We start from the raw sequence: 11,518 nt of genomic DNA on the forward strand, positions 1-11,518 counted from the left end.
AGTGCACAATATCGTCTTCAAACACTTCAAGGCGGAAGAGGATTTCATATTCTACTTCACTAACAAAAGTTAGTTTAATTATTTATCTTCTTTTGTCTATGATGTGATGATCTTCGGGTGACAAATGTAATATATATCTCACTGTATATCAGCATATCATTTTGTGTCTCGGTTATTGAACAATATGCAAGTACCTAGTACACAAACGAGGATGTTTGTGATGTTGTAGGTTGATAGTTTTCTTGCTGAATATGCTCATTGTGAACATGAATATACTAAGAACGTGTTCTTTTTATGTTATAAAAATGTGTTCTCCTTATGTTTTAATAACACGTTCTCCTTACGTTATAAATGTACATTATAGTAGTTTTTTTATATAGACTCCATTGTATTCCTATAAATAGTTTGTAACTAGGTCATTATCATGAGAATCTCTCTCTCATTCTATCTTATTCTTTATTGTTCTCATACTCATTTGTTCGTAATTCTTAGCACTCATCACCAACAAGGTCAATGCATTAGAGATGTTGGTCTTATTGCCTTATTTATTATTTTATTTTTTTGGAATAAAATGTTAAATTATATTCAAAGAAAAAATAACGTTTTACATCAGCTTTGTTTGAAAGAATAAAACTTAGACTGTTTTAACAAAATCCCTAAGTTATTAAAGCCAAGAAACTATCTCCTCAAAATCGGGTAGCTAACCAAGCCTGGAGACCCATAGCATAGCGTCGATCACCCTGCCTTTCAATGGCCAAAAGTTGAGTTCTTATTTGCTTGTCAAGCCAGCTAATAAGACTTGTCGCAGATGTAGGAGTCTCCCCATGGCGCCTTGCGTTACGCTCCCGCCAGACAGAGTACACCGTGAGTTGAAAGGTATATCTAGTTAAGAACCCGGACACCCGATCAGCTTGCGTTCCAGAAATAATGTCGAGTAGCTGTGACCAAGAGGTAGTAAAACGAGTCATATAAAGATTTTGTGCTATACCAGACCAAACTGCAGCGGTATAAGGACAAGAAAAGAACAAATGGTCTCTTGTCTCCACCGGAACAGAGCAGAACACACAGCTTACAGCACCTCCATTTCTCCAAGTGACCATTCGATCCCCCGTCGACAACCGATTATGAACTGCAAGCCATGCGCAAAAAGAATATTTCGGAGTTGCATGAGCAAACCAAACACCCTTATGCCAAGCAACTTGATTTGAAGCTGTGCGTATATGGTTCCAGGTATCCTTTGTAGAAAATGTGTCCTTATAAACATCACCTTTACCGCGCCATAGTACACGATCTGCCTGAGAAGGAGTTCTAGACTGATACACTTGATGCAAAACCTCTTCAATGTCATTCAACACGGGATTACGGTGAGTCCTTCGCCGTCTCTCGTACCATGCGGCATGGAGGGTCATATGTTCTCGGATACCCAAATCAATCATACCCCGTGGACCCACTTTATCCAACAATCGCCCGTGCACCGACCAGTTATCATACCAGAAAGACGTAAGAGCTCCACTCTGCACTTCCACCTTAACAAAAGTTTTTGCCAAATCTCTGTATTTCAACAATTTTCGCCACATCCAGGAGCCAGATAGTGATGCAGGCGGTATCGACCAAAAGCAACCCTCTTTAAATAAATTCAGTTTTGACCATTGAACCCATAATGATACTCCCCCAGAGACCAAACACCATATCAGCTTTAAACAACTTACATCATTTGTCTGTTTCAAAGATCTCAGTCCTAATCCACCTTCACACTTCGGTTGACACACCACAGCCCAGGGTAACTTTGCCTTATTAGTATTCAGAGTCGGACCAGACCATAAAAACGCAGAACATAAACTGTCCAGCTCGGTAATGGCTTCCCGTGGGAGTCGAAAAGCACTCATCCAAAAACTAACTATGCTCCAAAGGACCGAACGGATGAGGTCAAGGCACCCTGCAAAAGAGAGGTGACGTGCAGTGTTATTGCTTAACCTCTTATTAACATGTGCTTATGGTTAGCTTCAGTCTTCAGGTGATGTATCCTGCAAATGGATATGTATTGGTGCATTACAGGTGTATTACTTCCAAATGGTGGCTTTGGTTATAATCGACTTCTTGCATGGATTCGTTGTCTTACTTGTAAGTTAACTTGGAACACCCAAAATAGTACAATCTTTAGCCATTTTAGTCGGTAAGAAAGAATAGATTAGCTGGCTTTGCTTGAAGGAGGATGGTCCATATCCATCATGTGTCTTTTTTCTTCTGCATGCTATGCTTCTTATATAGTAAGCACGCCTTTCTTAATGCAGATCGAAGTCTTTTCATACTATGTCTTGTACATTTTCTTTGAGCAATATCTGAATACCTGGACAATAGCTTTGACCAACCTCGCCATAGCAATCGGTTTGCTTCTCATCTATCAAATTTTTGCTAGATCTTGTACCAAAAGACTACTCTTAAAACTCTCACTAATTTTGTTCTAGCAGGTGCTATATTTATTGTTTGCTTGTTAATCACTTCTTTTGATTTTCAATATTTGAATGCGTGTTTCTTGTGTAATGATGAGGTGGGATGACAAGAAAAATATTATTAGACATTGCGAGAATCAATCATATGGAGGTAGGATTTCCTTCTTCCTATGGAATTAGATAACCATAAATGATGTGATAAAAAATATTAATTAAATGTTATTAATTTAAGGGGTATTTTCAAAAATATCATTTTTTATATGTCACTTTTCAATAATATCATTTCATGTTACTTATTTTAAAAAATACTCGTTTTCTATGAATTAAATGACTAAATTATAAATCCTAAATTTCAAATATTAAACCCTACCTCATCAAAACTATATAATAAATATAAAATAAAGAACTTAAACCTAAAAAAAAATTAATTAAAAAAAAAATAATTTAGTATATTAGAATTATGTAAAAGATAAAAAAATAAAAATGTTAAAAAAATTGGTATTCTCGAAAATGAATACTTTAAGAAGGGTATTTTAATTAAATGTTAGTAATTTAATAGTTGACGTTGACGACGACAAAGGAAAAAAATGTTACTTAATGAATCCGTATTTCTTGTACAATTTCGGTTTAGTTTACAAACCAAAATTTACAAAGTGGATTGGGTTTTTAAATCCCTAATTTGAGGAAAATGTATGCTTCTTTTTTATCTTCTTCTTCCTCTGATCTTCTCTCATGGAGTCAGTTCTGAGGCCTGAGCTCATCTCAACTGCAATCTTTACGAAATAAAACTGAGAAATTTCCGAATTACACAAAAATTTCAAACCTTATGGGGGAAACATTTTTTTGTATTTTTGTCCTTTGAAATTTCAGTCCTTTCGTTACGCGTTTTGCTTCAATTGTATATAAAAGTACAAACGAAGGGACTTGTTTTCTCCTCCGTAGATAGTTTTATCCAAAACCAACTGTGGGTCTAACTCACTCTCAAAAGCTAGTTCAAGAGAGGAGAATTGCCACATCACATATATATTATCCAAGGATCTATCCCAATATCTCGAAAATACAATAATACATGCTACTTATATAAGTCATATATGTGAGAAACCATTTTGGTGAGAATTTGCTTGTTGGACCAACCATGAACTTTGATACCATATTATCGATCGTGAGAGAGAAAAGAATCCAAAGTTTGTTAAGATTATCTGAAATTACTCGGATAATTATCCACAAATGTACAACTATTCTCTTATATACAAGTATAGTAAGATAACCAAACTACCAAACCAATTAATTACATTGAACCAGAAGTAAACCGGTTCCTAATCTCAATAGATACCTTCTTCAATATCTCTCTCTGTCTCATGGCTTCTTCTTCTTCTTCGTCTCGCATCAGGAGGTACCAAGTCTTTACGAGCTTCCATGGTCCAGATGTCCGCAAAGGGTTTCTCAGTCACTTACACAATCACTTCGCAAGCAAAGGTATCACCACTTTCAATGATCAGGAGATCCAGAGAGGCCACACGATCGGGCCTGAGCTAGTACTATCGATTAGAGAATCCAGAGTGTTGCTCTCGAAGAAGTATGCTTCTTCCAGCTGGTGTTTGGATGAAATCTTCAAGTGCAAAGAAGCTTTTGGGCAGATTGTGATGACCATTTTTTACGAAATTGATCCCTCCTATGTACGGATACATAGGGGAGACTTCGGAAGCGCTTTCGAGAAAATTTGTCAAGGGAAAACTGAGGAAGTGAAGCTGAGATGGACCGAAGCTTTGGCACATGTTGCAATCATTGCTGGCGAACACTCTCTTAATTGGTATGTCTTTATTGAATGAATTAGTGTTTTTATCATCTTTCACAAGCGATGCTCTAATTTTTTTTTTGGGTTGATGAAGCAGAGATGATCCAAAAGATTGCTACATATGTTTCAAACAAACTTAACCTTTCTATCCCTTCAAGGGATTTTGAGGGGATGGTGGGGATGGAAGCTCACTTGACTAAATTGAACTCTTTGTTATGCCTTGAAAGTGATGATGCAAAGATGATTGGCTGCAATATCAAAGAGTGCTTATCATTATTGATGATGTAGATGATCAAAAGCAGTTAGAGGTATTGGCTAAAGAACCTTCTTGGTCTTGGTTCGTTCACGGAAGTCGGATCATCATTACCACAGAAGATGAGAAGATTTTTAAGGAACATGAAATCAATTATATCTACCATGTGGATTTCCATCTATGAAAGAAGCTCTTGAGAGTGGGATATGAGAGGACGAATACATGACTAATTGAGACCAAAGAAGAGTGGGAACTTCAATTATATAGTCTAGAAACTATTCTTGATAGTAAAATTGAGGACATATTAAGAGTGGGATATGACAAAAATTATTGAAGAAACATCAAGCTGTATTTCTCCACATAGCGTGTTTCTTCAATAATGAGGATGTTGATCATGTGACATCAATGCTTGCTGATAGTAACTTGGATGTCAAAAATGGGTTGAAGGTCCTAGCCAATAAAGCTCTCGTGTATATATCTACCAATGGGAAGGTAATGATGCACTATCTACTCCAAAAATTGGGTAGGCAGGAAGTTGTGGAACAGTCTAACGAGCCAGGAAAGCGTCAGTTTTTAGTAAAAGCCGAAGATGTTCTGAGTGTAATTGGTACAGTCTAGCAAATAGATCAGTAAGTTCTTACATATATTTTACTTGGTACGTCTTGCTTATTGTGATAACTGATAACAAACTGATCAACCAATATTTTTTTTGGGTACATGTTAGAGTGCCGAATCTGTCATTGGTATATCTTTTGATATGTCCAAGACCAGGGAGTTGTCTATAAGTGCACGAGCATTTGAAAAAGTGCGTAATCTCCAATTTTTAAGAGTTTACATGGGTGGTTCCAATGCAAATGTTAGCTTGTGTACACTAGAGGAATTTCTACCTTGGTGAATTACTTTATACAGCCTACACAATTGGCCTTAGAACTTGCATTCTATGGAGTGATCTGATTTTGGAGAACCTCAAAAACATCTGGCGGCTGAGACTGGTTTATAAAAGTTTCTCCTGATTTAAGCCTAAATGGCCGTTTGAATGAGTCTTGAGTTCTATACAACTTTTACAATTTTGGTAAGATGGTTGCAAATCGAGCAAGTGCTACTGGAAAGATCGAGCAAGTGCGGCTCCTGCAACACCTCCTCCAGCGGCTGCCACAGCTGCTATAACCATAGCGGTAATGGGTGCTATTTGGAGGCCGCCATTTCCACGGGAGAGTCTCCTCGAGATCAGTTCGCAGGTCTTGTCAGCTTCTTTGTAAATAAAACTATCGTCTACTCCTTCAGTGATGATGGCTTTTTCGTTCTACAGACATACATAGCAGGTGAGGTCAGAGACGAAAATATGGGTGAAGTTAGGTATAGCTTAGACGAGTCTAAAGAGAGGCATTACCTTCATCCTGAAGCTATATATAGTATGCTTGACAGCGAGAGTAACACTTGGTGAAGATGATAGTTTGAGGGAATGATATTTCCAGTCGTCTACAAGCTTTTTAAGAAGAGCAACACTAGCTACTATGTTCTCCTTATAGAGATTATCCCAGTGCTTAAAGCAATCAACATTTTTGGTCACACAACAGATAGCGATTGCTATAGCTTCCTTGCCTAGAACAGGATTTTCTGTAACAACGGTAATCCATTACAACTCTATTTGGAAAACAGAGAGCAGGAAGTAGAAAACTCAATATTTCAAGGTTTTCGTTTGTTACCAACACTTTCTCCAGCTAATCTCAATGAAAATGTGAATATCTGTTTCATTGTGTTGCTTCCTGTCGCATTCTCTGGTGCAAGGGCTACTTCCTTCAACAAGGAATAGATTGCCTCAAACCTCTTTGTTTCCTGTGCGCACCATGTTTATGATCAGAGACGACAATAGCATGCATCAAGGGTTTGTTTTGTTTATCTAAATTCCAACACTACTACCACTTACCTCTACTCTAGCGGATGAAGCAGGAAATGTATGTTGCACCAAGATCTCAAATGACGAAGGTGGAATCAGCCGCTCTCCCTCCCAAACAGCTTCATTTACAAGTATGGTCCGAGCCTCTGGATTCGACAAAATCCTAGATGCATAAACAAGATCAGATGGTTGTTACATACAGCAGAGGAGGGAGGGAGATGACATAAAAAACTGGTCTCACATCTCAACAAATTGCAGGATGAGATCCATTGCCTGAGGGCTGTAGCACTTGTTTTTACCGACTAGTGGGAGCAAGTTACGTGACCATGAATACAAGCCAGCAGATAAATCACCTTGGGAGGCCTGTATAAATGTTGGAAAGTTAAAGAAAAACACAAATTTCTGGTACAGTCCTAGCTAGTTCACAAATATAATAATAATAACAGGACATGAACCTGAGCCATCATCCAAATAATAAAGGGAAGCTTGTCCTCGCCTTGATAAGTAGGGGTCTCCCTCAGGTTTGGCAAAACAGTAGTCAAAGCATCAGGTTTACAACGCAACAGCATGGCTAATGCAACAAATGTTGCCACCTACAAGTAGAAAACAAAACATTGGAGTCTCAGTCAAACAAACAAAGTTAAGTGAGTGAATACACCCATTCAATCAATGACACAAAATTGACAACTCCAGCATTGTTCCGTTTTAATTACCTTAGATTTGTTAGAATTGTTTTGTTCTATTTTGACAACTCCAGGCCATTCAGTGAGAATGAGATCAGACGCCCACAGTACAAAGGCACGTAGTGTTGTTTCAAATGGAAGTATGTTGATAAAATCAACTGATGGGGACTTTAGTCACGTTTCTTAACTTTAATCTGATTAAAAATAAATCAAAAATAGCAATTAAGAATCTATAAGAAACGTGCTAAAAAATGGTTGGATGTAATCTTTAATATATAAGGATAAAAATGTAATTTTTTTCTTCTTCTCTCTTGCAGTGAACTCTAGCGGCGACAAAGGTTGCGAAATTGATTCGATTTTTGGTCACCCTTCGTCTGTTCTTGGCCGTTAGCTCAGCCTCTCCACCAATGGCAGATCTCAACGGCGACTCTCGGTGAATTAATCGACGACTTGGTTGGATGAAATCGGAGACCACCAAATCGGAGCCTTTCCTTCACCAATTCAGAAATGTTCAATCACCAATCTCTTTTTCATGGTATGTTTGTCTTTATTTTTGTATCAATTTTTGTTTAGTAAGGATTTAGAAATTAGTGTTCTTTGATTTTGGAAATTAGGGTTCTTTAATTTTTGAAAATTATGTCTTCTTAGGCTAGAAACCGTAATTTTTGGATCACATTTGAAATTGATTCAGAGGCAATGCTGATGTTTTCTACTAAAATCTTAGAGCTTTGTAAAATGGTGATATAAAAATTCAGCTTCTGTGATTAGTCTTCTGAAACGTTGTCTTATTGTGGTTAAGATATACTTTAAGTCTCTGTGGTTTATCAAGCATTGTCTTTTGCTGTAGACTAGTATGATTGAATCGAACAAATTTTGTGTTTACGTCTTCTTGATAGATTGTTCTCTAGATATTGAAAGCCTTCAGCCTTGGTTGAAACTATTACTTGTCAGTTTGCGTTCATGGACTTTTAAAATGTGTATTCCTGAATTTTGTAGAAATGATTCGTATCTGGGTGCTTGAGTTTACATTACAAGGTCACCTGTTATGTTAGTAGTAATCTCCTATGCCTAAAGTCTGACCTTTTCTTGTTTTGTTTCTTTGCAATTCAGGATCTGTGAAGATGTTCTCCGCTTAGAACAAGATCAAGAAGGATAAGAATGCTGAACCAACAGAGTGCGAGGAGCAAGTTGCTCAGGTAACTAATACCTTTTTATGTCTTTGTTTGTAATTTTGTCCTCCTTTGTGGAATTATTGATTGTTAACAAACTTTCATCTTCTCTTAGGCTTTGTTTGTTGCTCTATTTAGTGTCTTCCCCTTCTCATTTAATGGTTGCATTCTGTTTTACAGAGGGAAAATAATTTGATTTCTCATTGCAGGCACATGGATATCTCTGGAAACCGCAAAGTTGTTGTGATTTACGTCCCATTCAGAAGGATAATGCGTCCTCCCAAGAAAGGTGCTGCTGTTCAGAGGCCACGTAACAGGACTCTAACCTCTGTTCATGAAGCAATGCTCGAAGATGTTGCTTTCCCCGCTGAGATTGTTGGAAAGCGTACTCGTTACCGTCTTGATGGTTCCAAGATCATGAAGGTATTGTAACATCTATGAAAGAGTAAACTCAGATCTTTCTCTTCATGAGTTTAAGCTCATCTTTACCTTCTCTTTTAAATGTTTACACATTTAAAACATTTATGTTCTACTTCAAATATTTTTATTTTGAAAACAATATTTTTCAAAAATAAGAATCCGGCCAAAGGATATATGTGCTCCTATGGATTCCGATACACGTAGCCTCCTTGAGGAGTAAAACAGGTAGAGCGCTTTGAACAATTAAAGCCAATGTCATTCCCACTGTCTGCAAATGTTTGATCTACAGGAATGAGACTCGAAATGTCAGTGGGAGAGAGAAAAATGAAAACTCTGTGTCACATTTCGATTGTTTATAGTCCCTTCCCTTGAGTGCCTAAATGCAAGCAAGTGTGAATCATTGAAGAGATTCTATTGTTATTGCTGCAATTTGTGTGAAACTAGCTAGAGGAATCAAGGAAAGTAACTTCATGTATTAGGAGATATAGAAATTAATTGGGATTCACAAAATCCTGTTAAGTATATATCTCTTGTCTGTACGCTTTGTTATTGTTGATAGAGTGTGATATTTCTAAGCTACACCCCTAAGTTGATGGAGTTTCATCAGTTTTCAAGTCTTGGTGAAGATTGATTACTCTTAGAATCGTAATCCTGTTTCCATTGGCCTTAACTAGCGGTATAAGTATAAGAAAAAGTCTTGTTGTCTTTGTGATCTTGAATCTAGAATCACAATAATGTTTCCATCGGCCTTGGTGAATTACTTTATACAGTCTACAATTGGCCCTAGAACTTGCATTCTATGGAGTGATCTGATTTTGGAGAACCTTAAGAACATCTGGCGGCTGAGACTGTTTTTATAAAAGCTTCTCCTGGTTCAAAGCCTAAAATGGCCATTTGAATGCTTCTCTTGAGTTCTATACAATTTTTACAATTTTGCTAAGATGTTTGCTACTAGGAAGATAGAGCAATTGCGGCTCCTGCAGCGGCTGCCACAGCTGCTATAACCATAGCGGTAATGGGTGCTATTTGGAGGCCGCCATTTCCACGGGAGAGTCTCCTCAAGATCAGCTTGCAGGACTTGTCAGCTTCTTTGTAAATAATACTATTGGCTACTCCTTCAGCGATGATGGCTTTTTCGTTCTACAGACATAGCAGGTGAGGTCAGAGAAGAAAATATGGGTGAAATTGAAATTAGGTATAGCTTATACGAGTCTAAAGAGAGACATTACCTTCATCCTGAAGCTATATATAGTATGCTTGACAGCGAGAGTATCACTTGGTGAAGATGATAGTGTGAGGGAATGATCCTTCCAGTCATCTACAAGCTTTTTAAGAAGAGCAACACTAGCTACTATGTTCTTCTTATAGAGATTATCCCAGTACTTAAAGCAATCAACGTTTTTTGTCACACAACAGATAGCGATAGCTAGAGCTTCCTTGGCAAGAAAAGGGTTTCCTGTAACAACGGTAATCCATTACAAATCTATTTGGCAAACAGAGAGAGGGAAGTAGAAAACTCAATATTTCAAGGTTTTCGTTTGTTACCAACACTTTCTCCAGCTAATCTCAATGAAAATGTGAATATCTGTTTCATTGTATTGCTTCCTGTCGCACTCTCTGGTGCAAGGGCTACTTCCTTCAACAAGGGATAGATTGCCTCAAACCTCTTTGTTGCCTGTGTGCACCATGATTGTGATCAGAAACGACAAGCGCATGCATCTAGGTTTTTTTTTGTTTATATAAATTCCAACAATAGCATTGTTTTGTTCTTTTTTGACAACTCCAGGCCATTCAGTGAGAATGAGATCAGACGCCCACATTACATAGGCACATAGTGATGCTTCACATGGAACTTTGTTGATAAAATCAACTGATAATTCGTAGACAGATGTAGGAATTTGAGAAAACGGAACCTATTTTATTTAATTAAGAAGAATCAAGATATGGTCAGCTTCAAGAAACTAATTAACCAACGTCTATAGACTTGATAAGAAACTATATATAGCTCGCTCACGTGGATCAGCGTGGATAAAGGAGTCTCCTGGAACATCTTGACCCATCGGAATGATTCTTGGGAAAGTTTACCATCATAGTATTCGACGAATATCAACATCTGCTTAGTTGGAATAGGCCAATGCTCGTCCTATTAAACAAACAAACAAGATCGAGTAAGTTTAATAAGTTTTGATTAAATACTGGGTTTAGGGAGGGTTATCGAAATTAAACAAGCAGCCTGCATGCACTTACCAATGTTACGGCGAGGAAAGCCGCAAGATCTGAGGGAACGATCTTTGCCACAGCTTCGGACAAAGACGTTATCGGTCGTCGTAGCTGCCTGTTAGTTAAAAAACAAAGACTAAAATATTGAGTTTCATTTATTTTTTTTTATTTTTTTTTGTGAGTTTAGGGTTTAGGGTTTTCTTCTACTACTTCGTCGGGCAAAATTGGAAGATGTGAGGGTCCGATCGCTGCCGCAGCTTCGGGACAAGAAGACTCTAACACCACCTCCTCCTCCTCCTCCTCCTTCGGATTCGATTTGATTCGAAGATCCATTAGGTTTTGTCGCAGCTTAGCCATAGCTTCGGACAAAGACTTTAACGCCTTTCGGGTTTCGGTTTCCTCCTCCTCCCCATCCTCCTCCGCCTTCGGATTCGATTGATCCATTAGGTTTTCTCGCTTTCCCTTCCCCATAATCCTCGACTGAGTAACTAACTTGGAATCATCATCATCCGAGTTTGGTATTTCTTTTTATATAAACTAATTTCTTTTTTTTTATATAGAAAATTTACAAAAAAAAAAAAAAAGGAAATTTAATAATTTATTAACCATCTCCGAAATTAATAATTTATTT

General features: G+C 37.6%; 3 protein-coding genes across 3 annotated transcripts; 2 read left to right on the forward strand and 1 right to left on the reverse strand.

Moving 5' to 3' along the window:
- The first annotated feature begins 4,072 nt into the window (after positions 1-4,072).
- Positions 4,073-5,556, forward strand: LOC104724542 (disease resistance protein RML1A-like). Its single transcript, XM_087472727.1, has 4 exons — positions 4,073-4,260; positions 4,340-4,530; positions 4,823-5,110; positions 5,223-5,556. Exons 1-4 carry the CDS (start codon positions 4,224-4,226, stop codon positions 5,391-5,393), a joined length of 687 nt encoding a protein of 228 aa, XP_087328853.1. The 5' UTR covers positions 4,073-4,223; the 3' UTR covers positions 5,394-5,556.
- Positions 5,557-5,597: 41 nt separating this feature from the next.
- Positions 5,598-11,358, reverse strand: LOC109127369 (uncharacterized). The gene is made up of 16 exons (XM_087472728.1): positions 11,168-11,358; positions 10,915-11,002; positions 10,682-10,810; positions 10,419-10,580; positions 10,213-10,357; positions 9,897-10,123; positions 9,620-9,807; positions 8,426-8,542; positions 7,446-7,569; positions 7,109-7,246; positions 6,851-6,988; positions 6,637-6,758; positions 6,426-6,558; positions 6,205-6,334; positions 5,889-6,115; positions 5,598-5,801 (listed from the first exon to the last, which is right to left on the reverse strand). The coding sequence occupies exons 1-16, from the start codon at positions 11,356-11,358 to the stop codon at positions 5,598-5,600; spliced, it is 2,463 nt and encodes an 820-aa protein (XP_087328854.1).
- LOC104724544 (small ribosomal subunit protein eS7x-like) lies at positions 7,332-8,819 on the forward strand. Its single transcript, XM_010443044.3, has 3 exons — positions 7,332-7,613; positions 8,189-8,274; positions 8,457-8,819. The coding sequence occupies exons 2-3, from the start codon at positions 8,237-8,239 to the stop codon at positions 8,677-8,679; spliced, it is 261 nt and encodes an 86-aa protein (XP_010441346.1). The 5' UTR covers positions 7,332-7,613; positions 8,189-8,236; the 3' UTR covers positions 8,680-8,819.
- Positions 11,359-11,518: the final 160 nt, after the last annotated feature.

Source organism: Camelina sativa, chromosome 11, assembly GCF_030686135.1.
Source record: "Camelina sativa cultivar CO46 ecotype springtype chromosome 11, ASM3068613v1".
Lineage (NCBI taxonomy): Eukaryota > Viridiplantae > Streptophyta > Magnoliopsida > Brassicales > Brassicaceae > Camelina > Camelina sativa.

What these genes read in the sequence shown, in the direction of transcription:
- LOC104724542 (XM_087472727.1), top strand. Translation starts at nt 4,224, where the DNA reads ATGTTGCAATCATTGCTGGCGAACACTCTCTTAATTG. An exon ending in GGCGAACACTCTCTTAATTG is followed by an intron (nt 4,261 to 4,339) that starts GTATGTCTTTAT and finishes GGGTTGATGAAG; the next exon opens with CAGAGATGATCCAAAAGATT. An exon ending in TTCTGAGTGTAATTGGTACA is followed by an intron (nt 5,111 to 5,222) that starts GTCTAGCAAATA and finishes GGTACATGTTAG; the next exon opens with AGTGCCGAATCTGTCATTGG.
- LOC109127369 (XM_087472728.1), bottom strand. Translation starts at nt 11,358, where the DNA reads ATGGGGAAGGGAAAGCGAGAAAACCTAATGGATCAATCGAATCCGAAG. An exon ending in ATTAGCTGGAGAAAGTGTTG is followed by an intron (nt 10,124 to 10,212) that starts GTAACAAACGAA and finishes CCGTTGTTACAG; the next exon opens with GAAACCCTTTTCTTGCCAAG. An exon ending in AATCAAATTATTTTCCCTCT is followed by an intron (nt 7,570 to 8,425) that starts GTAAAACAGAAT and finishes GAATTGGTGAAG; the next exon opens with GAAAGGCTCCGATTTGGTGG.
- LOC104724544 (XM_010443044.3), top strand. Translation starts at nt 8,237, where the DNA reads ATGCTGAACCAACAGAGTGCGAGGAGCAAGTTGCTCAG. An exon ending in GCGAGGAGCAAGTTGCTCAG is followed by an intron (nt 8,275 to 8,456) that starts GTAACTAATACC and finishes TTCTCATTGCAG; the next exon opens with GCACATGGATATCTCTGGAA.